This window comes from Heptranchias perlo, chromosome 1 (assembly GCF_035084215.1).
Source record: "Heptranchias perlo isolate sHepPer1 chromosome 1, sHepPer1.hap1, whole genome shotgun sequence".
NCBI classification, from domain to species: Eukaryota; Metazoa; Chordata; class Chondrichthyes; order Hexanchiformes; family Hexanchidae; genus Heptranchias; species Heptranchias perlo.
The window spans coordinates 115,359,492-115,385,632 of record NC_090325.1 but is presented as its reverse complement, the minus strand read 5'-3'; the positions used below and the strand labels follow the sequence as shown (position 1 = coordinate 115,385,632).

Below are 26,141 nucleotides of genomic sequence, written 5' to 3'. Positions count from 1 at the left end.
GGGTTGTTTTCATTGGAACAGAGGAGGCTGAGTGGTGATTTAATTGAGGTGTATAAAATTATGAGGGACCTAGATAGAGTGGATAGAAAGGATCTATTTCCCTCAGCAGATGGGTCAGTGACCAGGGGCATAGATTTAAAGTAATTGGTAGAAGGATTAGAGGGGAGCTGAGGAGAAATTTTTTCACCCAGAGGGTGGTGGGGTCTGGAACTCACTGCCTGAAAGGGTGGTAGAGGCAGAAACCCTCAACTCATTAAAAAAGTACTTGAATGTGCACTTGAAGTGCCGTAACATACAGGGCTACGGACCAAGTGCTGGAAAGTGGAATTAAGCTGGATAGCTCTTTTTCTGCTGGCGTGGACTCTGTAGGGAATTCCTTATTTTGTGTGCTTCTTGGACACTGGACGAATAGACAAACTAAGAAAGTCACCCTCACTCACAATAGTTTCATTAATCAAAAGTAATTATTTAATGATGTTATCATTCATACGAGCATTCATGAAGTAAAATCAAACCATACATATGACTTTCCTCTATAAAATCCCGTTACACACTTAATAATTCACAACATTCTTATGTAATGACTTAACAATTCATACACACATCAGGAAAATCATTAATACATATACAACCTTTAAATCAAGGCTTTTGCTCGTCAGGCCTGAAGGTTGATCAGCTCTTCAGTACTTGAGGTCCTCTTCTTTTTGCGTGATGTTCAACTGTAGTGTGCGTTCCTTGTGACTGCCAGGTGGTGAAGAGGCCGTTCTTCTCTCAAAGTCTTCTTTTTATATTGTTTTTTTAACCAATAGGATGTAGGATTGGGGTCATTCTTTTTGTCCAATCGCTCCCTGTTGCTATGCCTCAATCATTAATGTACTTCAATGATTGACAATTTAGGCTTTGATCATGTGACTGGAGACCCTTTGATGTCGAAAAGACCATGTGCTCGAATGATGGAATGTAAAAGGCCCCTTTACTGTGTCTGTTTATGGCCTTTCATGTATGACCCATTACATTTCTACGCCCAGACATTCTTAATGGTCCTTATGTCTCCAATTTGGATTGCTTCAGCGGTTTCAAATCCATTCTTTATATCATTTGACCATACACTGGGTGAAATACTGTTTGATGTTTTAAAATCCCAGTTCTTTTGAACAGATTACTAGATAGGAATGAGAGGCCCATGTTCTTTCCACACCTATCATTGCTTTCCTGATCCGAAGCCTTTGATGTAAGTCCTTTTCTTACATTACCCCCTGCTGTGTTGAAAAGCTTGTGTTTCCAAAAGTCTACGGGTTTTGAAAGCCTGACAACGCTTTAAGTTCAATATTATCCATCTAGCTTATTTATTTAATAATCTAGATATCTATCCGCAGTACAATGAGTTTGAGCCCGAAACTCATACTTCTCCAATGACATCAGCGTCATTGAGGGAAAAACAGGATTTGCGAGAACACAGTTTGCGAGAACCTGTGTTTGCAGGTTTTCCGATGTCTTTGTTTAAAACCGGTACAGTTAGCCCTTTCAAATGTCTTTTGTTAAAGGGATTTTGAACCCTACAACACGATGGGCCAAATGGCCTCCTTCTGTGCCGTAACTTTCTATGATTCTATGATTCAAATACTTGAGGCTGAATGCAAATACGACAAGGCCTATTCCTTCCCCTTTGTGACAGTAGACAATGTACATCTTCTGCAACCTACTCTACTACTTCTCCTAAGTGTTTCCCCAGTGGAATGAGTAAGTGAAGTGACTGACTGCTGGATGTTAGTGGCAAGTGCTTGGAATTGGCCCGTACCTCCTTATGTTGGGTCCTGAACAGGGCCTGCAACGATTATCCCTTGTCCGTTGCTGCAGTGGCTGCCTGGTTGTGTGCTGTTCAATCACCTGCCCAGTAATTTTGTTTCCAATATTGTTGCCTCCAATGCTTTTGTTCTCAACTGGATACTTTGTGCCATCTAGATATTTAGTGCCCTAAAATCATATTTGAGTCTCATTTGTGCCCTCCGCATCTAGCCACTTCCATCTAAGTGGCTATTTTCCTTTAAATAGTTACCACAGTCTTTGATGTTGCTGCAACAACGCACAAAATCCCCTGCATGAGCTCCCAGCGCTATTCATGTTTCAGGCAGAACCTGGAAGTTAGCAAATGATCAGCTGTGGTCAACTCAGGAATGCACAAAATCCACATTGCACCATTCTCACCTTCCCCATGTAAAACATGGAAATTCTACCCCAATGTGTTTGTTGACATAGTTGTACAAATTGGCATAATAATAGCCTTAGAATAAGTGTTGGCAATAGCCAAAGGGAGAGGATTGCCTGAGTTGGGTCACTATGCTTGTAGTGCCACCCCGGGGTGGCAGTGTACTTCCATCTGTTGCTTTTAAACCAGCTGGTAGGAAGTGTATGAAAACAGCTCAGTGCGACTCAGCTTTTGGTGCCATCTCCCTCCATCTGGATAGTAGACACCAGGTGTGATTCTGCAATCCTACACTCACAGGCAGGAACTCCACATGCAGGGATCGTGGCGCCTTATTTCCAACTGGTACTTCCTGCTGTTGTAGCTTCGGTGCTTTGAACATGGGACGTGGCAGGGAAGTCATTGGAGGTAATTTTGACTTTGGGTGATAGTGTAAAATGGGCGATATCGATTTAAAGGAAATGAAAATCGGGTGAGATGTATAACGAATAGCTGAATCACTATCGCCCATTTTACCAGCCAGTCTTCAGGCAATTCGATTCACTCCATGTGATATCAAGAAACGGCTGAGTGCACTGGATACATCAAAGGCTGTAGTGCTCAAGACTTGTGCTCCAGAACTAGCCGTGCCTCTAGCCAAGCTACATCACTGGCATCTACCCAACAATGTGGAAAATTGTCCAGGTATGTCCTGTCCACAAAAAACAAGACAAATCCAATCCAGCCAATTACCGCCACATCAGTCTACTCTCAACCATCAGCAAAGTGATGGAAGGTGTTGTCGACAGTGCTATCAAGTGGCACTTACTCACCAATAACCTGCTCACTGATGCTCAGTTTGGGTTCCGCCAGGACCACTCGGCTCCAGACCTCATTACAGCCTTGGTCCAAACATGGACAAAAGAGCTGAATTCTAGAGGTGAGGTGAGAGTGACTGCCCTTGACATCAAGGCAGCATTTGACCAAGTGTGGCACCAAGGAGCCCTAGTAAAATTGAAGTCAATGGGAATCAGGGGGAAAACTCTCCAGTGGCTAGAGTCGTACCTAGCACAAAGGAAGATGATAGTGGTTGTTGGAGGCCAATCATCTCAGCCCCAGAACATTGCTGCAGGAGTTCCTCAGGGCAGTGTCCTAAGCCCAACTATCTTCAGCTGCTTCATCAATGACCTTCCCTCCATCATAAGGTCAGAAATGGGGATGTTCGCTGACAATTGCATAATGTTCAGTTCCATTTGCAACCCCTCAGGTAATGAAGCAGTCCATGCCCTCATGTAACAAGACCTGGACAATATCCAGGCTTGGGCTGATAAGTGGCAAGTAACATTTGCGCCAGACAAGTGCCAGGCAATGACCATCTCCAACAAGAGAAAGTCTAACCACCTCCCCTTGACATTCAACCGCATTACCATCACCGAATCCCCCACCATCAACATCCTGGGGGTCACCATTGACCAGAACCTTAACTGGACCAGCCTCAAAAATACTGTGGCTGCAAGAGCAGGTCAGAGGCTGGATATTCTGCAGCGAGTGACTCACCTCCTGACTCCCCAAAGCCTTTGCACCATCTACAAGGCACAAGTCAGGAGTGTGATGGAGTACTCTCCACTTGCCTGGATGAGTGCAGCTCCAACAACACTCAAGAAGTTCGACACCATCCAGGACAAAGCAGTCCGCTTGATTGGCACCTCATCCACCATCCTAAACATTCACTCTCTTCACCACCGGCTGCAGTGTGTACCATCCACAGGATGCACTGCAGCAACTCACCAAGGCTTCTTCAATAGCGCCTCCCAAACTCGCGACCTCTACCACCTAGAAGGACAAGGGCAGCAGGCACATGGGAACACCACCACCTGCACGTTCCCCTCCAAGTCACACACCATCCCTACTTGGAAATATATCACCGTTCCTTCATTGTTGCTGGGTCAAAATCCTGGAACTCCCTACCTAACAGCACTGTGGGAGAACCTTCACCTCATGGACTGCAGAGGTCCATGCAGAGGACCACCACCTTCACAAGGGCAGTTACGGATGGGCTATTAATGCTGGCCTTGCCAGCGACGCCCAGATCTCATGAATGAATAAAAAAAACACTATCATCCAAAGTCAAGATTACACCCATTGCGTGGGAAATAGCAGACATGAACCAACATCCTGTGTGTTACTGCACCATCACACCACTATCTACCGCTGTTGATGTGATACAATTGCATTTCTGTTACCAATATGAATTTGTTTTCTTCCCTGACCAGAATGGGCTACCATCCCCAGAAAAGGTGTATGTCTTTAACGGAGACTATGTTGACAGAGGCAAACATTCTATTGAGATTCTGCTGATCTTGTTTGCATTTCTACTTGTTTATCCAAAGGGAGTCTATTTAAACAGAGGAAACCATGAAGATCATATCATCAACTTAAGGTACAGATACCATGTAATCCATTCACCATTGTGTTGGTTCCCTCTAATGTCTCAGTGTGCATTCAGTGAGTCTCTCAGTCACACAACCAGTAAAGCTATGTAGTGACAGTGGGGGTACTACAATCAGCCTCAGGATTGCCTGGGCTAGATAAGGGAACACTAGCCAGAATTCCCTCTCCTGATCACTGTCTAGTGACCACTTCTGGAACTGTGAATGTGGGACATTTGATGAGAACAGGATTGAGATCAGTTCTGATGCTTTCCGTCACGAAATAGTCTATCAACACTCATTGTCAAAGCCTAGACATAAACAATAGTTACTTGGGTAAGGTACAGGATGGTGACTGGTAACTGTGGAACCTCTACACAGCAAGGAGTCAATACTTTAGGAGAGTAGAGGAAAAATTGGCAATGAAAGGAAAAGGTGAACCGTTAGTGTCTCTTTAGAGGTTCTAGATTTTCTTAATTCATTTCTGTTTATAATTGGATGCTGATCATTTTAGATAACCAGATACTGGATAGTCCAAAAATAGGTAATGAAACAGGCATATATTACATCTTGTAGTTCTTGAAATATAATTCTTTAAATGCCAAGTTATATTTCACCATTTTAGGTATGGCTTCACAAAGGAAGTAATGCAGAAATACAAGGTAAGCATTTGGATTATTCCTGTTATTTTTCTGCAAGTCCTTGATGACTTATTCTTTGAATATTTGAATACTTTCTGTACTGCTAAGGATTTTTATATTTGCTTCAGGTGCATGGAAGGAGAATACTGAAATTAATACAGAGTGTTTTCAGTTGGTTGCCATTAGCTACTGTTATAGATGAAAAGGTATTGATTATACATGGAGGTATTTCAGAAACAACGGATTTGGATTTCCTGGGCAAGATTGACAGACACAAGGTACAGTTTGACCGTTTAAGATAACTAAATATATCCTATTTAAAGTCTGATTTATTAAAAGTTATTCTAATTTACTTTTATTTTGCAAATAATCCCTTAATTTGTTTTCTTTTGATTGCCACTATTTTTATTTAAGTATGTTGGAATATCCAGGAGACTCCTAGTAATGTCAATTCATCCATCTCCTTCTATTTCTCAAAGATAACTCTTAGATAAGGAGGAGATGAGTATTAAACCAAATCTGAATCCAATGTGGTTTGAACTGGGTCAAACAGGTTAATTCACCTAATATTAAAATTGGATTCAATTAAGCCACTTTGGCATATCTCTTTAAAAAAAATGGTGAAGGAGCAAAAGATCCCTTTATACATATTGATTGCCATTATAGCAGTCACTTATAGCTAGAGCCACAACAACAAGGATTAATTTATTTTATTTTAGAAATCTTATCTACCAGCCGGAGACTTGCAATGGTTGTTACAAGGATTACTCCCAGTGCCACGCGCTAGTGAGTGTAGGAGTAGTGGGATAAGACTGGGAAATGCATGGCTGGAGAAATGATGCAGGAGAAAGGGCTTCAGATTCCTGGGGCACTGGGACCAGTTCTGAGGCAGGAGGGATTTATTCAAGATGGACGGGTTACACCTCAACAGAGCTGGGACCAGTGCCCTCGCGGGCAGGTTAACTAGTGCTGTGAAAATGTTGGAGAGGAGAGACAAGGTGCACAGAGGACTGGGAGGGACAAATAGCACTAGAGTAAAGAAGAGTTCAGAAATAGGAGGGATCAGACGGGGGCAAATGCGAGGCAGGCTAAGATGAATTTGGAGTGCACGTGCGTAAATGCAGGTAGCGTGGTAAATAAGGTTGGTGAGCTGCAGACTCAAGTCACCAAATGGGACTATGCTATAGTGGCAATAACAGAGACCAGGCTCAAAGAAGGGGAGGATTGGGTTTAATATTCCTGGCTACAAGATATTCAGGAAAGATAGGGAAGGAAAGAAAGGAGGGTGTGGGGATGGAGTGGCAGTATTGATCAAAGAAACTATTATAATACTGGAAAGGGATGATGTAGTTGAGGAATCAAAGACATAATCTATCTGGTTAGAATTAAGGAACAATAGAGGAGCTATTACACTACTGGGTGTATATTATAGGCCACCAAATAGTGGGAAGGAGATAGAGGAGAACATTTGTAGGCAAATTACAGAAAGATGTAAGAACTAGAGAATAGTGATAATGGGGGACTTCAATTATCCCAATATAGACTGGGGCAGTAACAGTGTAAAGGACAAAGAGGGGGAAAAATTCCTGAAATGTGTACAAGAGAACATTCTTGAACAGTGTGTTTCTAGCCCAACCAGGAAGGAAGCAGTGCTGGATCTGGTTCTGGGGAATGAAGTGGGGCAGGTGGGACAAGTTTCAGTGGGGGAGCATTTGGGGAACAGTGATCATAATATCATTAGGTTTAGAATAGTTATGGAAAAGGACAAGGAACAATCAAATGTGAAAATGTTTAACTGGAGGAGGGCAAATTTCAGTGAATTATAAAGGGATCTTGTCCAGGTGAATTGGAATCAAACATTGGTCGGCAAAACAGTAATTAAACAATGGAAGGTCTTCAAGGAGGAGATGGTACAGTGTAGACACATTCCCACAAGGGGGAAAGGAAAGGCATCCAAAGCTAGAGCTCCCTGGATGACTAAAGATATAGAGATTAAAATGAAACAGAAAAAGGAGGTTTATGCCATGAAGGGAATAAGACGGGCAAAGAGAGAGTATGAGAATCGATTAGTGGCTAACATAAAAGGGAACCCAAGAGTCTTTTATAAATATATAAATAGTAAAAAGGTAGTCAAAGGAAGGGTGGGACCGATTAGAGACAAAAAAAGATCTTCTTGTGGAGGCAGAGTGCATGGCTGAGGTACTAAATGAATACTTCACATCCGTCTTCACTAGAGAAGAGGATGCTGCCATTGTAGCAGTAAAGGAGGAGGTAGTAGCAATATTGGATAGGATAAAAATAGATAAAGAGGAGGTACCTAAAAGATTGGCAGTACCCAAAGCAGAAAAGTCACTCGGTCCAAATGGGATGCATCCTAGGTTACTGAGGAAAGGGTAGAAATTACGGAGGCTCTGGCCACAATCTTCCAATCCTTCTTAGATATGGGGATGGTGCCAGAGGACTTGAGGATTGCAAATGCCACACCCCTGTTCAAAAAAGGAGAGCGAGATAAACCTGGCAATTACAGGCCAGTCAGCCTAACGTTGGTAGTGGGGAAACTATTAGTGACAATGATGAAGTAACAGAAAGGGTTGATGAGGGTAGTGCGGTTGATGTTGTACTTATGGACTTTCAAAAGGCATTTGATAAAGTATCACATAATAGACTTGTTAGGCCATGGGATTAAAGGGACAGTGGCAGCGTGGATACAAAATTGGCTAAGGGATAGAAAGCAGAGAGTAGTGGTGAACGGTAGTTCTTAAGACTGGAGGGAAGTATTTAGTCGTGTTCCCCAGGGGTCAGTATTAGGACCACCGCTCTTTTTGATATATATTAATGACCTGGATTTGGGTAAACAGGGTATATTCTCAAAGTTTGCAGATCCCATGAAACTCGGAACTGCAGTAAACAATGTGGAGGATAGTAACAGGCTTCAGGAGGACATAGACAGACTGGTGAAATGGGCAGACACATGGCAGTTGAAATGTAATGCAGAGAAGTGTGAAGTAATACATTTTGGTGGGAAGAATGATGAGAGGTAATATAAACTAAATGGTACAATTTTAAAATGGGTGCAGGAACAGAGAGACCTGGGGGTGCATATACACAAATCTTTGAAGGTGGCTGGACAAGTTGAGAATGCTGTTAAAAAAACATATGGAATCCTGGGCTTTATTAATAGAGGCATAGAGTACAAAAGCAAGGAAGTTATGCTAAGCCTTTATAAAACACTGGTTAGGCCTCAGCTGGAGTATTGTGTTCAATTCTAGGCGCCACGTTTTAGGAAGGATGTCAAAGGCCTTAGAGAGGGTGCAGAAGAAATTTACTAGAATGGTGCCAGGGATGAGGGACTTCAGTTATGTGGAGAGACTGGAGATGCTGAGGTTGTTCTCCTTGGAACAGAGAAGGTTGAGGAGATTTGATCGAGGTGTTCAAAATCATGAACAGTTTTGATAGAGTAAATAAAGAGAAACTGTTTCCAATGGCAGACAGGTCGGTAACCAGAGGACATAGATTTAAGGTGATTGGCAAATAATCTAGGGGGGAAATTAGGAGAGGCGACATGAGGAAAAAAATTTTTACTCAGCAAGTTGTAACGATCTGGAATGCACTGCCTGAAATGGTGGTGAAAGTAGATTCAATAATAACTTTGAAAAGGGAATTGGATAAATACTTGAAGGGAAAAAAATTTACAGGGCTATGGGGAAAGAGCAGGGTAATGGAACTAATTGGATAGCTCTTTCAAAAGTCTGGACAGGCTTGATGGGCCGAATGGCCTCATCCTGTGCTGTACCTACTATGATACCATAGTAAGCGTTCTGGTTTTGTTGGGATTGATGAAATATAGGGCTATAAATTAGATCGTGTAGTGCCTGTTGTGTAGGTGCTACGTGGCCTCCTAATGGCCCAAAATGGCGTCCGGAAGGTGTGTGTACACTTCTAGTGTGTCATGCGCCAAACGCCATCTTGGTAAAGGTGTTTGCTCACGCGCAGATAATGAACATCGGCAGCATGTCAAGTAGGGAGAATATGTGGTAGATCAGTGCGCAACACTGATTTAAAGGGACAGGTGCGATTTTGGATCTCAACGTTCTAGCCAACGTTCTGTCTTAACCGCGCACTGCTGAACAGGTCGTAAACAGCATGGAGGACCCCCCACCAGCACTATTTAAAGGGACCATGCAGGATTTACAGGTTAGTTACTGGATTATTGCTTCTGGCTCCTGATGCATTTGTACCTGTTTTTGGAGGTCTCCTATACTTCAATACTAGGACTAGGGGACATAGCCTAAAAATTAGAGCCAGAACTTGCAGGAGTGAAGTTAGAAAAGGCTTCTACACGCAAAGGGTGGTAGAAGTTTGGAACGCTGTTCTGCAAACGGCAGTTGATGCTAGCTCAGTTGTGAATTTTAAATCCGAGATTGATAAATTTTGTTAACCAAAGGCATTAAGGGATATGGGGTTAGGTCACAGATCAGCCATGATCTCATTGAACGGTAGAACAGGCTCAAGGGTCTAAATGGCCTACTCCTGTACCTACTCTCCTATATTCCTATAATAACGTTTCAATACTCTACAGAGAGTGTGCTGGCTAGCTGACAAGGCAACAGCAAGGGCACTGGCGAAGTGGCAGAGGTGGGACAGGAATGCTGTCAAACTGAGAGAGGACAGCAGGTTCATGTTCCATGGAGCCACAGCCACTTGCTGCCTCCTGTTATGCGCCACCTTCTCCTTCAAGAAAGCGGGACGTGTGTCGATGAGTGCCCTGCAAGATGCTTGGGTGATGTGCCTGTCATGGTTGAATAACTGCCAGCGTGTGTGACCTGTGAGTTGTGGGTGTGCGGCTTGCAACAGTGGTAATGTGTGAGGGTGAGAGAAAGCATCTGATTGGAAGAGTTTGTTGGTATGTGGGTGATGGGGGGTGTTGTGCGTAGAGCAATGGATGCGGCTAGTGGTGCAGTTGGTCGGAGACGCCACTTGACAGTTGACCTCACTCACCTTGACCACTCGTGTCAAAGCATTGAACAACTTCCTGCACTGCATCCACGTTCATGGTGCTGTGCGCCTGGCACTAACTTCATCCCCTACTGCCTCCCACTGTCTCGGAAGTATATGTCTGGCGGACCTCTTTCCCCCACCGTGGATATAAGATACCCCTCCTTCTTGCACCAAGGCCTCTAGTGCATCATCAGAGAACCTTGGTGCATGCTCTCTCGCAAGCCTGTTACAAACTCAGATCGGCAGATTGGTGAGGTCTGGCGTGCAGATTTGAGGATGTGGGATTTAGTAGTGCGCAACCTTTATTCAATGTTTTAATATAACTCAACAGTTTGTAAACATAGGGACAGGATCTGCATCTGTGTTTTACAAGTGCGATGTCTGATCTCCGTTCAGAGTCGTATCTTATATTTTGCAATTAAGAGGTGCAGGTGCCTTTAAGTGGTGCAGGCTGCCTTTAAGTGGTGCAGGCTGCCTTTAAGTGGTGGTAGCCACTCGCAATATCGGGTCTCCCTGCTGGTGAGCAGCCACTCAACAGCGCAGGTAGGCCTGGCTGCTCGCAGCAATCATGTAAATCAGCAGGCAACACGAATGTTACGTGCTGCCTGCATCTCAACGACCAGGCGCAGGTTAATCGCGCAGTGCGACCCCCGCACCCAGTTTTGGGGGTTATCCAATATAACCCCCATCATTTGTATTCTAGTAATCTAGTAGAGGAAGGTAGACAACTTTGAGGTAAATACCACCTATCTGATCCCCAATAGCCTCATAAGGAAGCAGGATAGTTAGCTCATAGTTTTGATATGCCTGTCCAATGCCTGGCTGTTTAGTTCAGCAGGAGGGAAGGGAGATGTCTGCGGACTGGTGATTTGTTTGTTTTCTCCCAGGGAATTGAAAATGGTGATTGTTCTTACCCATGCTCCTTAGTGAATCAACTCTGTACCTTTGTAGAACAGTTCCACCTATGCCAGGAAAGAGGAATTAAAAGCACCTTCATTTTGATTTGTATACCACAGCATTAATATAGGACATTGGGTTAATTCAGATTGGATTCAAATTTAGTGCTCGTAGCACTGACACTTGAGATCCTCGCAAAGCAAATGCTCATTTCTACTCCTGGAACTACTCAGCACCTCTACATTGGCAGTATTTAGGTGAGGTTCTCATGCGGTGACATGTTTGAAATAAATCTGCAGGATTTCATTGAATTTGTCCACTTAATGACCAATATATTTACTTGAATGGAACAAAATGGCAACTTATTACATAACAGGAACAAAGGTACAGGAGTAGGCCATTCAGCCCCTTGAGCCTGTTTCACCATTCAATTAGATCATGGCTGATCTGTATCTAAACTCCATCTACCCGCCTTGGTTTTGCCTAACAAAAATTTAACAATCTCAGTTTTGAAATTTTCAATTGACCTAGCCTCAAAAGCTCTTTGAGGGAGAGAGTTCCAGACTTCCACTACCCTTTGTAAGAAGAAGAGCTTCTTGACATCACCCCTGAATGGCCTAGCTGTAATTTTAAGGTTATGCACCCTTGTTCTGGACTCCCCCACCAGAGGAAATAGTTTCTCTCTATCTACCATATCAAATCCTTTAAGCATCTTAAACACCTCAATTAGATCATCCCTTAATCTTCAATACTCATGGTAATACAAGCTTAGTCTATGCAACGTCTCATAATTTAACCCTTTTAGCCCCGATATCATTCTGGTGAATCTGCGATGCACCCCCTCCAAGGCCAATATATCCTTCCTGAGGTGCAGTGCCCAGAACTGAACACAGTTCTCCAGGTGGGGTCTAACCAGAGTTTTATTTAACCTGAACATAACTTCTACCCCTTTGGATTCCACTCTTCTTGAGATAAAGGCCAACATTCCATTAGCCTTTTAAATTATTTTTGTACCTGTTCACTAGCTTTTAGTGATTGCTATACATGGACCCCTAAATCTCTCTGTTCCTCCACGGTTCCGAGCTTCTCACCATTTATAAAATACTCTGATCTATATTTCTTAGGTCCAGAGTGGATGACCTCACTCTTACCCACATTGAACTCCATTTGCCACGGTTTTGCCCACTCACCTAATCTATCAATGTCCCTTTGTATCTTTCTGCTCCCATCTACACTATTTACTGTGCCACCTAACTTAATGTTGTCAGCAAACTCGGTTATACGGCTCTCTAGTCTTTCACCCAAGTCATTTATAAATATGGTGAAAAGCTAAGGCCCCAGTACAGATCCCTGGGGACACCACTAGTCACATCCTGCCAATTTGAGAACATACCCATTATCCCTACTCTCTGTCTCCTATCTCCTAACCAATTCCCTACCCATGTCAATAGGCTACCTCCAATTCCATGCACTCTCAGTTTTGTTAACAGTCCCTTGTCAAATGCCTTCTGGAAGTCCATATAAATAACATCTATAGACACTCCTTTATCTACCATGTTAGTTACCTCCTCAAAAAATTCAACTAGGTCTGTTAAACATGGCTTTACCAGTTAGAAATCTGTGCTGGCTCTCTCTGATCAGTTCATATTTATCCAAGTGCTCAGTCACTCTGTCCCCAATAACAGATTCTAGTAAATTCCCCACTACAGACGTTAGACTAATTTCCTAGCTTATCTCTCCTATCCTTCTTAAATAATGGAGTGATATTGGCAATTTCCCAATCCAAGGGGACAATTCCTGAATCAAGGGAGCATTGGAAGATCATGAGAGGTTTGTATATAAACACACACACATAAAAGAAAGGCTTATATAGTGGAGCAGGCACAAGGGGCCATATAGCCTATCCCTGCTCCTATTTCTCATGTTCATGACCTCAGGATGTCCCAAAGTGCTTTACAGCCAATTAAGTACTTTTTGAAGTGTAGTCACTGTTGTAATGTAGGAAACATACTGGTGAATCTTCAGTGGTATTTCTCACAGCTGTGTCTAAACTGACCTGTCACTTTAAAACTACAATGAGTCTCATCCTGAAGTTAGTCACCCCTACAGGTTTAACAAAAAAGGCCCATCCTGAAGTTACTTAGAGGCTAATTGCAACTGCTGAGGAAAATGACTGGCTTTCTTTATTTTTACGATGTTACTTGTTTACTGGATCTGTTCAGGTGTGATTTGTTGCTGCTTTATAAATATCTTTAAACTAATCAGGTGCAAATGTAACAGATGTGCTAGATGCAAGACTTTTAAATAGACAGATGGATAGATAGAATGCAGATACAATACAAGAATGCTTCTTTCTGTAAACAAAGTCATCTCTCTATGACAGTACGTTACAACGATGAAACCCCCCAAAAGGAAAAGGATTGAATGGAACAAGCAAGTCTCAGATCAGGAGCAATACTTCAGTGGGAACAAAAAGCAGTGTGTGAACAAGCCCTGTCAAATTCCACAGAAGAATTCAGTGTCTGACGTCTTTAACCTTCCTACTCACACATACAAGAGTCAGATGAGGAAAAGTTCTGGCACGGTATTTGTAAAGAAAAAGGAAATCACTAAAACAGTGCGACGTTCAGTTGAAGAGGAATTAGAAAAGTGTCGTAGACAAGTGGGCTTTAGTAACGCATATGATGGATCTAAAATGTCATTGTCCATGTTAGATTCAGATGCCAATGAAATTCTCGACTCGGATAACCATGAATGGAAACAGGTGAGTCTAATTAAAAATATAAATGTATATGATTATATGCATGGGTTTATATCAACCGTAAAAGATTGATTTGTACCATAGTATAATGAGGCCGATGCATTCGGGACAGACACCAAGAGATATTTCTTTACACCTGTTTAGTACCTTCTATATAAAGAGTTACCAGGATGGGTAGCTGAGGCTAGGACAATAAACCCATTTGAAAAATAACTGTAATTAGCAGCACAGTAGGATTGGATCAAATGGGCTGAACAGCCTTAATCATCTGAGCTCATCTTGCGATCAGTTCAGAGATTGGGGTCCTGAAAATCCATGATGGCCACTTACTGGTGAAAATGCCGGAATGTGCCCACTTGGAAGCCTCCAGTGCAAATTCCATCAAACTTCTCAGGGTCAGGGGGAAGGCCATTCACTTAAATACAAATGGCAGGTGCCTGCACCACTAGTTGTGCCCGTCCGCTGAAGAAGTAGCGTACCATGGCACTGACTAGGGTTCGGCGGGGGGGTGGGGAGGTGGGGGGTGGGGTGAGTGAGCTTGGGATTCCCTCACACACTACCATGCAAGAAGATTATCTTGCTCCTTCAGCCTACTTTGTAAAGCCCTGCCCACATGTTAGGGCGGGATCTGGTGTGTCATCATTCCATGCTCCCGCTGGAGTTATGGTGAGAGCGCATCAGAAGGGCTGGAGATGTTTGGAATGTAGTCCCTTCTGATGTTGATGGAGGTTACGTTTGCATAGCTGGCATCCTTACAATCACAATTCAGCACATAAATGTATGTATTTCAGTGATACCATTCAAACATTGTTTGTTTGTATTTGGACCAAAATCAGTTTTTTTTAATATATGCAATGACCAATGTTTTAGTGACTCCTTGGCATCATTAAAAACACTGACTGGTCATCAGGAGAAGGGGAAACACAATAATTAGTGACAATATGCTTAAAACATAAACTTATTGCACAAGTAAATAATTTTTATTCGTACTATGCCCCTTCTCTGCAGTAATCTCCTATTTGATGAGCAGTTATTGTTTTAAATGTCCAGAAGGTGCTAAAATGCCTGAGAGCAAACATGGTTTCTTGAGATGTTTTCCACGTGACACCACTCTGCCCTGGAACATGGAATCACCCCTCGATCATATGTGGTCTGATGGACCAAATGGCTGCCCCAGTTCCATGCTTTATGTCCTCATATTTTAATAAATTTTAAAAAGTTTTCTTGGGATGTTGGAGATGCTGGCAATTATTGACCATCTCTAGTTGCACTGAGAAGGTGCTAGTTGATCATCTCCTTGAACCACTGCAGTCCTTGTGCTAACAGTGCTCCCAAAACAGTATTGGGTAGGGAATTCCAGGATATTGACCCACCCACGCTGAAAGAACACTAAAGGGGACGTCGATAATTTGAATGGTTTAAGACCTCACATTTAAAAGTTTCTTTTCTCTCTTGAGATTGTGGACATTTTATGGAGTGACCCAATGAATCAGGAAGGCTGTATATCCAACACTGTCAGAGGAGGTGGGTGCTACTTCGGACCTGATGTGACCAAGAAGATTCTACAAAAACACAATTTACAGCTCTTGATCAGGTCCCATGAGTGTAAACAAGAGGGTTATGAGTTCTGCCACAACCAAAAGGTACGAATAAACCTCCATGAAGCCCAAAGATAAAGAAGCATCACTACAAGCACATACTCAATGCATGACTGGCAGTAATTGTTGCCCACTTCATGCTAACGCAGTTTTGGTTACAGTAGAACAAACAGGCTCTGAATTAGGTCACTGACAATGAGCTTTCTCAGGATAAGACTGACAGTATGGCATAACTCCTGGCACTGGGACACAGAAGTACTTTTGAAACGAAGTCACTGTTGTAATGAAAGAACAATTGATTGTAGCACTCAGCAGAGCCTCATATTACAATCAAGCACATACACATGACACCCAATCCAATTAGACTGATGATTACTTCTGCCCAATTGTAACACTGTACAGCTTTAACGTTTCACCAGTCAATTGTAATTATGGAAGCTCCAGCAAAAATGCAGCAGTACGGTCGGAAGATCGGTTGGAGCCTGGTGTAATGGGTAAGAGGGAAAAGTACAGACTTGGTTAGGAAGTTGACTGAGCAAAAGGCGACAGAGAGTAGGGATAATGGGTAGGTACTCACATTGGCAGGATGTGACTAGTGGAGACCCGCAGGGATCTGTCTTGGGGCCTCAATTATTCACAATATTTATTAACCACTTAGATGAAAGCATAGAAAGTCTCATTTCTAAGTTTGCCGATGACACAAAGATTGGTGGCATTGTAAGCAGTGTAGATGAAAACATAAGGGATATTGATAGATTAGCAGTATGGGCAAAACTGTGGCAAATGGAATTCAATGTAGACAAATGTGAGGTCATCCACTTTGGACCAAAAAAGGATAGAACAGGGTACTTTTTAAATGGTAAAAAGTTAAAAACAGTGGATGTCCAAAGGGACTTAGGGGTTCAGGTACATAGATCATTGAAGTGTCATGAACAGGTGCAGAAAATAATCAATAAGGCGAATGGAATGCTGGCCTTTATATCTAGAGGACGAGAGTACAAGGGGGCAGAAGTTATGCTGCAGCTATACAAAACCCTGGTTAGACCGCACCTGGAGTTCTGTGAGCAGTTCTGGGCACCGCACCTACGGAAGGACATAATGGCCTTGGAGGGAGTGCAACGTAGGTTTACTAGAATGATACCTGGACTTCAAGGGTTAAGTTATGAGGAGAGATTACACAAATTAGGGTTGTATTCTCTAGAGCTTAGAAGGTTAAGGGGTGATCTGATCGAAGTTTATAAGATATTAAGGGGAACAGATAGGGTGGATAGAAAGAAACTATTTCTGCTGGTTGGGGATTCTAGGGCTAGGAGGCACAGTCTAAAAATTAGAGCCAGACCTTTCAGGAGTGAGATTAGAAAACACTTCTACACACAAAGGGTGGTAGAAGTTTGGAACTCTCTTCCACAAACAGCAATTGTGCCAGCTCAATTGCTAATTTTAAATCTGAGATAGCTTTTTGCCAACCAAAGATATTAAGGGATATGGGCCAAAGACAGGTATATGGAGTTAGATCACAGGTCAGCCATGATCTTATCAAAAGGCGGAGCGGGTTCGAGGGGCTGAATGGCCTACTCCTATTCCTATGTTCCATTACGAGGCCAGTGACATGGAGTTGGGGGAAGGGACACTCTACGTTAGAAGTCCTTGTGATCAGTTTGCTCAATCTTGAGGCATGCTAGCCTTCTCAATAGCATTTGTGGGGCCAATTTGGGGGCTCAGGCCAGGGTTGTGGCCTGGACTCCTGAAGATTTAAACTGAGGTGAAACATTTTCTAAAAATGTGACCCCCTTACAAAGGAGGCCAGTGTGGCCCAAAGTTGACTGGCCCTGACAAAACATAACCCCCGCAGCCTGGGACCTAAGGCCTCATTTTATGGCATCTTGGGACAGGTGGCTGCCCGCTACCCATATACACGAGATGACCTCCCCCTGACCCCACATACTCCAATGGGTCAGCATCCAATTTCGCTGACAGGCATGATCCCAGCATAAGAGGTTGCTTGGCCAAGTTGTTGCCATTGTTGAAAAAGTGCCTGAACTGTACACGTTTTGTTTCTACAGCACGATTACACATTGATTTCCTTCATTACATTACTTTTTGTTATTAATACAGGTCCTGACAATATTTTCTGCTTCTAATTATTATGAAGTTGGCAGTAACAGAGGAGCTTACGTGAAGCTTGGTCCCGACCTTGTTCCTCACTTTGTACAGTATCAAGTCAAACAAAGTACCCGTAAGCTAACCCTAAGACAAAGGTGTGTAAACTACAAGTCCAGCAATGACCTCCTCATAATGAATGTCGTAAACAATTTTACAACACCAAGTTATAGTCCAGCAATTTTATTTTAAATTCACAAGCTTTCGGAGGCTTCCTCCTTCGTCAGGTGAACGATGTGCATCTCCACATCATAATGAATGTCAGACAGGAATATCCTACAGTTCGCTGCAAACAGTCTCATAGCACTCTCCTATCTGCAGCCAAATGCTACATCATTATAAGTACTTTCAACACAATATAGTAACAGGATAACCTGAGGGAAGAATAGAATAGAAAGTGAACCTTGTTTGGAGGGAGGAGGAACAGCAAAATATTTCTAAACAGAATTGTATGCTCCTCTCTCTGTCTTTTTCTTCTTTCATTTTGGGTGGGATCTGGTGAGTGGTATGGTATGGTGAGGCAGGGCAAGGAGCAACCAATGGCTGCGGGCTGCATTTGGGGTGCAAGGAAAATGCGGCCCTCAGTGGTTACTTTTCCATTGCCTCCCCCAATCACTCGTGCTTCCACTATCCCCATCATGTTTCCTACCTGTTTACCTTCTCACTATCTCCTCCCCTTCCTGCCAATTCCTCACTCCCCCTACATCTTCCCCTTTGAACTAGCCAGTCAAACCCTGTATCTTTCCCTTCCCTTAATTCTGCTATCACTCACCTCATCCTCAACCCTCCATTCATTCCCCTCCCCACTTCCATTCACTGTCTCTAAGGTCAGGTGGTGAGAGCCACTCAGTTGTAAAATCTCGCTACGAAAAGTCATAATAAGAATAAAACCGGACGGACCACTAGGCACCGGACATGACAACGGCAAAACACCAAGCCCAGTCGACCCTGCAAGGTCCTCCTTACTAACATCTGGGGACTTGTGCCAAAATTGGGAGAGCTGTCCCACAGACTAGTCAAGCAACAGCCTGACATAGCCATACTCACAGAATCATATCTTTCAGCCAACGTCCCAGACTCTTCCATCACCATCCCTGGGTATGTCCTGTCCCACCGGCAGGACAGACCCACCAGAGGTGGCGGTACAGTGATATACAGTCAGGAGGGAGTGGCCCTGGGAGTCCTCAACATTGACTCTGGACCCCATGAGATCTCATGGCATCAGGTCAAACATGGGCAAGGAAACCTCCTGCTGATTACTACCTACCGTCCTCCCTCAGCTGATGAATCAGTCCTCCTCCAAGTTGAGCACCACTTGGAGGAAGCACTGAGGGTAGCAAGGGCACAGAATGTACTCTGGGTGGGGGACTTCAATGTCCATCACCAAGAGTGGTTCGGTAGCACCACTACTGACCGAGCTGGCCGAGTCCTGAAGGACATAGCTGCTAGACTGGGCCTGCGGCAGGTGGTGAGCGAACCAACACGAGGGAAAAACTTACTTGACCTCGTCCTCACCAATCTACCTGTCGCAAATGCATCTGTCCATGACAGTATTGGTAGGAGTAACCACCGCACAGTCCTCATGGAGATGAAATCCCGTCTTCGCACTGAGGACACCATCCAACGTGTTGTGTGGCACTACCACCGTGCTAAATGGGATAGATTCAGAACAGATCTAGCAGCTCAAAACTGGGCATCCATGAGGCGCTGTGGGCCATCAGCAGCAGCAAAATTGTATTCCAGCACAATCTGTAACCTCATGGCCCGGCATATTCCTCACTCTACCATTACCAACAAGCCAGGGGATCAACCCTGGTTCAATGAGGAGTGTAGAAGAGCATGCCAGGAGCAGCACCAGGCGTACCGAAAAATGAGGTGCCAACCTGGTGAAGCTACAACTCAGGACTACATGCATGCTAAACAGCGGAAGCAACATGCTATAGACAGAGCTAAGCGATCCCACAACCAACGGATCAGATCAAAGCTCTGCAGTCCTGCCACATCCAGTCGTGAATGGTGGTGGACAATTAAACAACTAACGGGAGGAGGAGGCACTGCAAACATCCCCATTCTCAATGATGGCGGAGTCCAGCACGTGAGTGCAAAAGACAAGGCTGAAGCGTTTGCAACCATCTTCAGCCAGAAGTGCCGAGTGGATAATCCATCTCAGCCTCCTCCCAATATCCCCACCATCACGGAAGCCAGTCTTCGGCCAATTCGATTCACTCCACGTGATATCAAGAAACGGCTGAGTGCACTGGATACAGCAAAGGCTATGGGCCCCGACAACATGCCAGCTGTAGTGCTGAAGACTTGTGCTCCAGAACTAGCTGCCCCTCTAGCCAAGCTGTTCCAGTACAGCTACAACACTGGCATCCACCCGACAATGTGGAAAATTGCCCAGGTATGTCCTGTCCACAAAAAGTAGGACAAATCCAATCCGGCCAATTACCGTCCCATCAGTCTACTCTCAATCATCAGCAAAGTGATGGAAGGTGTCGTCGACAGTGCTATCAAGCGGCACTTACTCACCAATAACCTGCTCACCGATGCTCAGTTTGGGTTCCGCCAGGACCACTCGGCTCCAGACCTCATTACAGCCTTGGTCCAAACATGGACAAAAGAGCTGAATTCCAGAGGTGAGGTGAGAGTGACTGCCCTTGACATCAAGGCAGCATTTGACCGAGTGTGGCACCAAGGAGCCCTAGTAAAATTGAAGTCAATGGGAATCAGGGGGAAAACTCTCCAGTGGCTGGAGTCATACCTAGCACAAAGGAAGATGGTAGTGGTTGTTGGAGGCCAATCATCTCAGCCCCAGGGCATTGCTGCAGGAGTTCCTCAGGGCAGTGTCCTAGGCCCAACCATCTTCAGCTGCTTCATCAATGAGCTTCCCTCCATCATAAGGTCAGAAATGGGGATGTTCGCTGATGACTGCACAGTGTTCAGTTCCATTCGCAACCCCTCAGATAATGAAGCAGTCCGAGCCTGCATGCAGCAAGACCTGGACAACATCCAGGCTTGGGCTCATAAGTGGCAAGTAACATTCGCGCCAGATAAGTGCCAGGCAATGACCATCTCCAACAAGAGAGAGTCTAACCACCTCCCCTTGACATTCAACGGCATTACCATCGCCGAATCCCCCACCATCAACATCCTGGGGGTCACCATTGACCAGAAACTTAACTGGACCAGCCATATAAATACTGTGGCTACGAGAGCAGGTCAGAGGCTGGGTATTCTGCGGCGAGTGACTCACCTCCTGACTCCCCAAAGCCTTTCCACCATCTACAAGGCACAAGTCAGGAGTGTGATGGAATACTCTCCACTTGCCTGGATGAGTGCAGCTCCAACAACACTCAAGAAGCTCGACACCATCCAAGATAAAGCAGCCCGCTTGATTGGCACCCCATCCACCACCCTAAACATTCACTCCCTTCACCACCGGCGCACTGTGGCTGCAGTGTGCACCATCCACAGGATGCACTGCAGCAACTCGCCAAGGCTTCTTCGACAGCACCTCCCAAACCCGCGACCTCTACCACCTAGAAGGACAAGGGCAGCAGGCGCATGGGAACAACACCACCTGCACTTTCCCCTCCAAGTCACACACCATCCCGACTTGGAAATATATCGCCGTTCCTTCATTGTCGCTGGGTCAAAATCCTGGAACTCCCTTCCTGACAGCACTGTGGGAGAACCGTCACCACACGGACTGCAGCGGTTCAAGAAGGCGGCTCACCACCACCTTCTCAAGGGCAATTAGGGATGGGCAATAAATGCCGGCCTTGCCAGCGACGCCCACATCCCGTGAACGAATAAAAAAAAAAAAAGTCCAGAGATCCCTCACCCTCAATCGGTTTCCCACCTGCCCTCTCTGCTTCTACCCTCCCTTCATATCTGCTTCCCTCACAGAAGCTTTGTTTGGTGTGAAAATTCAACATGCTTTTTTTAAAAAAGGAATCAAATAAGAATGAAGAAATACACTGTCTGTCTGCTTTTCTTTCTCTGTCTCGTAGGTATTAGCAATTAGAATCTGTCTCAGCTGTAAGCAATTAGGAATAACGTTTTTTAACTGTCAACATAGCTGAAAATAATTAATTGGTTTCAAAATTCAACTAAGTTAAATTAAAGGGAACTTCAAATTCCCTTTAAGTAACACAGGTTATGCTGCTCAACGCCTTGTACAAATGTGCAGAGCATGCACAGTGCACACTCAATTCCCAATTGTAGCTGATAATTGCAATTTTGCAATTGCAAAATTGCATATTTAAGCAGCCTCTCGTCTGTTTCAGATGAGCAAGTGGTTCATCCATTTACAGGCCCACCTGAACAATTGCATCTGGTGGGACTTCGTCAATGGGGCAGCCAAGGTGCCTCCACCTTCCCAATTTCATTTTCTGGCCACCTGTTTCTCAGGTGAGAAATAGGCAGCCAGCATTTGAAAATCATCCCCAGTGTCTCTCCCTCTCAATGTAATATACATTCTGAAGCTTGTAGAACACAAAAGCTGTAGATGTGCAATAAGAATGCTGCCTCTTGCTCTCTCACACATTCACCTTCTCTGCTTTAAACTAAACACTCAATGTAAATTTTACCCAAATAAAGCTTTTGAAATTTGTTGTCTAGCATTCCTTCAAATAATTTTGAAAAACAACTGTGCAGAAATTGCTAGAATCTAAAGAAAAATATTACATCAGCTGGCTAATGGTATTGATGCACCCTGGGAAATTAGGTACCTTGGACATACTCAGTCTTCACAATTCAAATTCAACTCACAGTATCATAGCTCTGGGCAAAAATGTAAAGTTGAAGCCCAGGCTTTTAAGAAGCTGAGGCCTTCAAATAAAAAAAATGAATGAAGACGTTGAAATGACCATTTCTGTAGGGGTCCCAACGATCTTCCGCCAAAGTTATGGCAGGAGATTGAGAAACCACTGTGGAAATTCTACCCCTATGTGAGCTTCCTATTGCAATGTCTACTATCTTACCATTAAGTCATTAGACTTCCAATTTTATATTGGAATATATGCTGCCCACGGGTTAGAAAACACTGTTGGGAGTAGTTTGTAGGCCCCTATTAGTAACTCTACTGTTGGACAGAGTATTAATCATGAAATAATAGGAGCTTGTAACAAAGGTAATGCAGTAATCATGGAGGATTTTAATCTTCATATAGATTGGGCAAATCAAATTGGCAACGGTAGTTTGGAGGATGAGTTCATGGAATGCATTCGAGATGGCTTCCTAGAGCAATATGTCATGGAACCAACCAGGGAACAGGCTATTTTAGATCTTGTATTGTGTAATGAGACAGGGTTAATTGGTAATTGCACAGTAAAATATCCCCTGGAGAAGAGCAATCATGATAGAATTTCACGTTGAGTTTGAGAGTGACTTACTTAAGTCCGAAACTAGAGTCTTAAACTTAAATAAAGCCAATTATATAGGTATGAGGGGCGAGTTGGCTAAGGTAGATTGGGAAATTAAATTAAAGGGTATGACAGTTGAAAAGCAATGGCAAACATTTAACGAACTATTTCAATATTCTCAACAAATATACATTTCATTGAGAAATAAAACTCCATGGGAAAAGTGATCCACCCATGGCTAACTAAAGAAGTTAAGGATAGTATTAGATTAAAAGAAAAGGCCTATATCGTTGCCCAGAAGAGTAGTAAGCCTGAGGATTGGGAGAGTTTTAGAAACCAGCAAAGGACAACCAAAAAATTGATAAAAAGGGAGAAAATAGAATATGAAAGTAAACTAGCAAGAAATATAAAAACAGATTGTAAGAGCTTCTACAAGTGTGTAAAAAGGAAGAGAGTAGCAAAAGTAATTGTTGGTTCCCTCGAGGCTGAGACAGAAGAAATTTTCATGGGGAATCAGGAAATGGCAGATGCGTTAAACAAATATTTTGTATCTGTCCTCACAGTAGTAGACACAAAAAGCATACCAGAAATAGTGGGGAACCAAGGGGCTAATGAGAGTGAGGAACTTAAAAGTAATTATCAGTAGAGAAAAAATACTTGAGAAATTAATGGGACTAAAAGCCGATAAATCCCCTGGACTTGAAAAGAGGTGGCTGACGAGATAGTGAATGCATTAGTCATGATCTTCCAAAATTGCCTAGATTCTAGAACGGTCCCAGCGGATTGGAAGGTAGCAAATGTAACACTGTTATTCAAGAAAGAAGGGAGAGAGAAAACAGGGAACTACCGGCCAGTTAGCCTCACATCAGTCGTCGGGAAAATACTGGAATCCATTATTAAAGAAGTGGTAACAGGGCACTTAGAACATCATAATATGATTAGGCAGAGTCAACATGGTTTTATGAAAGGGAAATCATGTTTGACAAATTTATTAGAATGTTTTGAGGATGTAACTAGTAGGGTAAAGGGGAACCAGTGGATGTAGTATATTTGGATTTTCAAAAGGCATTCAATAAGGTACTACATAAAAGGTTGTTACGCAAGATAAGGGCTCATGAGGTTGGGGGTAACATATTAGCATGGATAGAGGATTGGTTAACTGACAGAAAACAGAGATAGGGATAAACGGCTCATTCTCAGGTTGGCAGGCTGTAATTAGTGGGGTACCACAAGGATTGGTGCTTGGGCCTCAGCTATTTACAATCTATATTAATGACTTTGCTGACAATACAAAGCTAGGTAGGAAAGTAAGTTGTGAGGAGGACACATAGCCTCTGGATAGAGAAATAGACAGGTTAAGTGAATGGGCAAGAAGGTGGCAGATGGAGTATAATGTGGGGAAATGTGAGGTTATTCACTTTGGTAGGAAGAATAGAAAAACAGGCTTTTTTAAAAAAATGGTGAGAAACTATTAAATGTTGGTGTCGAGAGAGAATTGGGTGTCCTGGTACAAGAAACACAAAAAGTTAGCATGCAGGTACAGCAAGCAATTAGGAAGGCAAATGGCATGTTGGCCTTTATTGCAAGGGGGTTGGAGTACAAGAGTAAGGAAGTCTTATTACAATTGTACAGGGCTTTGGTGAGACCTCACCTGGAGTACTGCGTCCAGTTTTGTTCTCCTTATCTAAGGAAGGATATACTTGCTTCCGAGGTGGTGCAACGAAGGTTCACTGGATTAATTCCTGGGATGAGAGGATTGTCCTATGAGGAAAGGTTGAGTAGAATGGGCCAATACTCTCTGGAGTTTAGAAGAGGTGATCTCATTCAAACACAAGATTCTGAGGGGGTTTGACAAGGTAGAGGCTAAGATGTTGTTTCCCCTGGCTGGAGAGTCTAGAACTAGAGGGCATAGTCGCAGGATAAGAAGTTGGCCATTTAAGACTGAGATGAGGACGCATTTCTTCACTCAAAGGGTTGTAAATCTTTGCAATTCTCTACCCCACAGGGCTGTGGATGCTGAGTCATTGAGTATATTCAAGGCTGAGATAGATAAATTTTTGGACTCTAGGGGAATCAAGGGATATGGGGATCGGGCAGGAAAGTGGAGATGAGGTTGAAGATCAGCCATGATCTGATTGAATGGCAGAGCAGACTCGAGGGGCCGTATGGACTACTCCTATTTCTTATGTTCTTATATCACTGCCTTCTAACTATACTCTACTTATCAATTATTCTGTGTTATTTGATGTGCAAATATATTCTAATCAACATCTCAGTAATGCTTCTTTTTGTATCCAGAATGAGTAGAGTTGAGAGGTCAGCATTAAGAGCTCTGCGGGAGAAGATTTTTGCCCACAAATCAGACCTCATCAGTGCTTTTGAGCATTATGACAAGAATAAAACAGGTAGGGACACAAAGTGCAGTTGTAAACAAACAGCGACTTATTTCACATCTGAAATCCCTCAAGACTGGTGACCCAACTGAATGATGGTCCAGCCCAACTGATCAACACCTATTTTCTAAACAACAAACTAACTTTAAGCACAATTTGATTGCAATATAAATCTACGTTGTTATAATGTAGTAAAAGTTGACATTAAATTTGTACTGTATAGCAGCTTCAGGGTCTGTCAAAGACACGAGCAGCCATATTTGTTTTAGTTTTACAGAATTGTTTTTACAGAATTGATCCTGAGGAGCTTATCTTACAATGCAACGAATGTAAATTATTTTATACATAAGAAATGTTTTTGTCTTAAAAGTTGAACTCCAGGCTCCAAACTATTTTAGTTCAATATACCAAAGAAGCCCATTCCAATGCTTAGTTCCCAGTATTAATTCAACGTTATCATTTCATCTAATCAATTCGTTTTGACCTAAAGCAAAACTGAAACTAATTAATCACTTAACATTAAGCCACCCAAAGCCTTCAGAGCTGGATGGATGATGTTGTGTTGTGTGAATCATAGAAAGTTATAGCACAGAAGGAGGCCATTCGGCCCATCATATCTGTGCCAGCTTAAAAAAAAGGGCTATCCAGCTTAATCCCACTTTCCAGCACTTGGTCCGTAGCCCTGGAGGTTACGGCACTTCAAGTGCACATCC

The 26,141-nt window shown here is 43.4% G+C and overlaps 1 protein-coding gene across 1 annotated transcript in view; it reads left to right on the top strand.

The window, feature by feature from the left end:
* The window catches only part of ppef2a (protein phosphatase with EF-hand domain 2a), a 63,032-nt gene that overhangs the window by 31,209 nt on the left and 5,682 nt on the right, over positions 1-26,141 (top strand). The window contains exons 7-13 of the mRNA XM_067978634.1: positions 4,456-4,622; positions 5,237-5,273; positions 5,381-5,530; positions 13,531-13,911; positions 15,366-15,551; positions 17,622-17,764; positions 25,334-25,440. Coding sequence (XP_067834735.1) covers positions 4,456-4,622; positions 5,237-5,273; positions 5,381-5,530; positions 13,531-13,911; positions 15,366-15,551; positions 17,622-17,764; positions 25,334-25,440 — 1,171 coding nt within the window. The remainder of the gene's footprint in view (positions 1-4,455; positions 4,623-5,236; positions 5,274-5,380; positions 5,531-13,530; positions 13,912-15,365; positions 15,552-17,621; positions 17,765-25,333; positions 25,441-26,141) is intronic.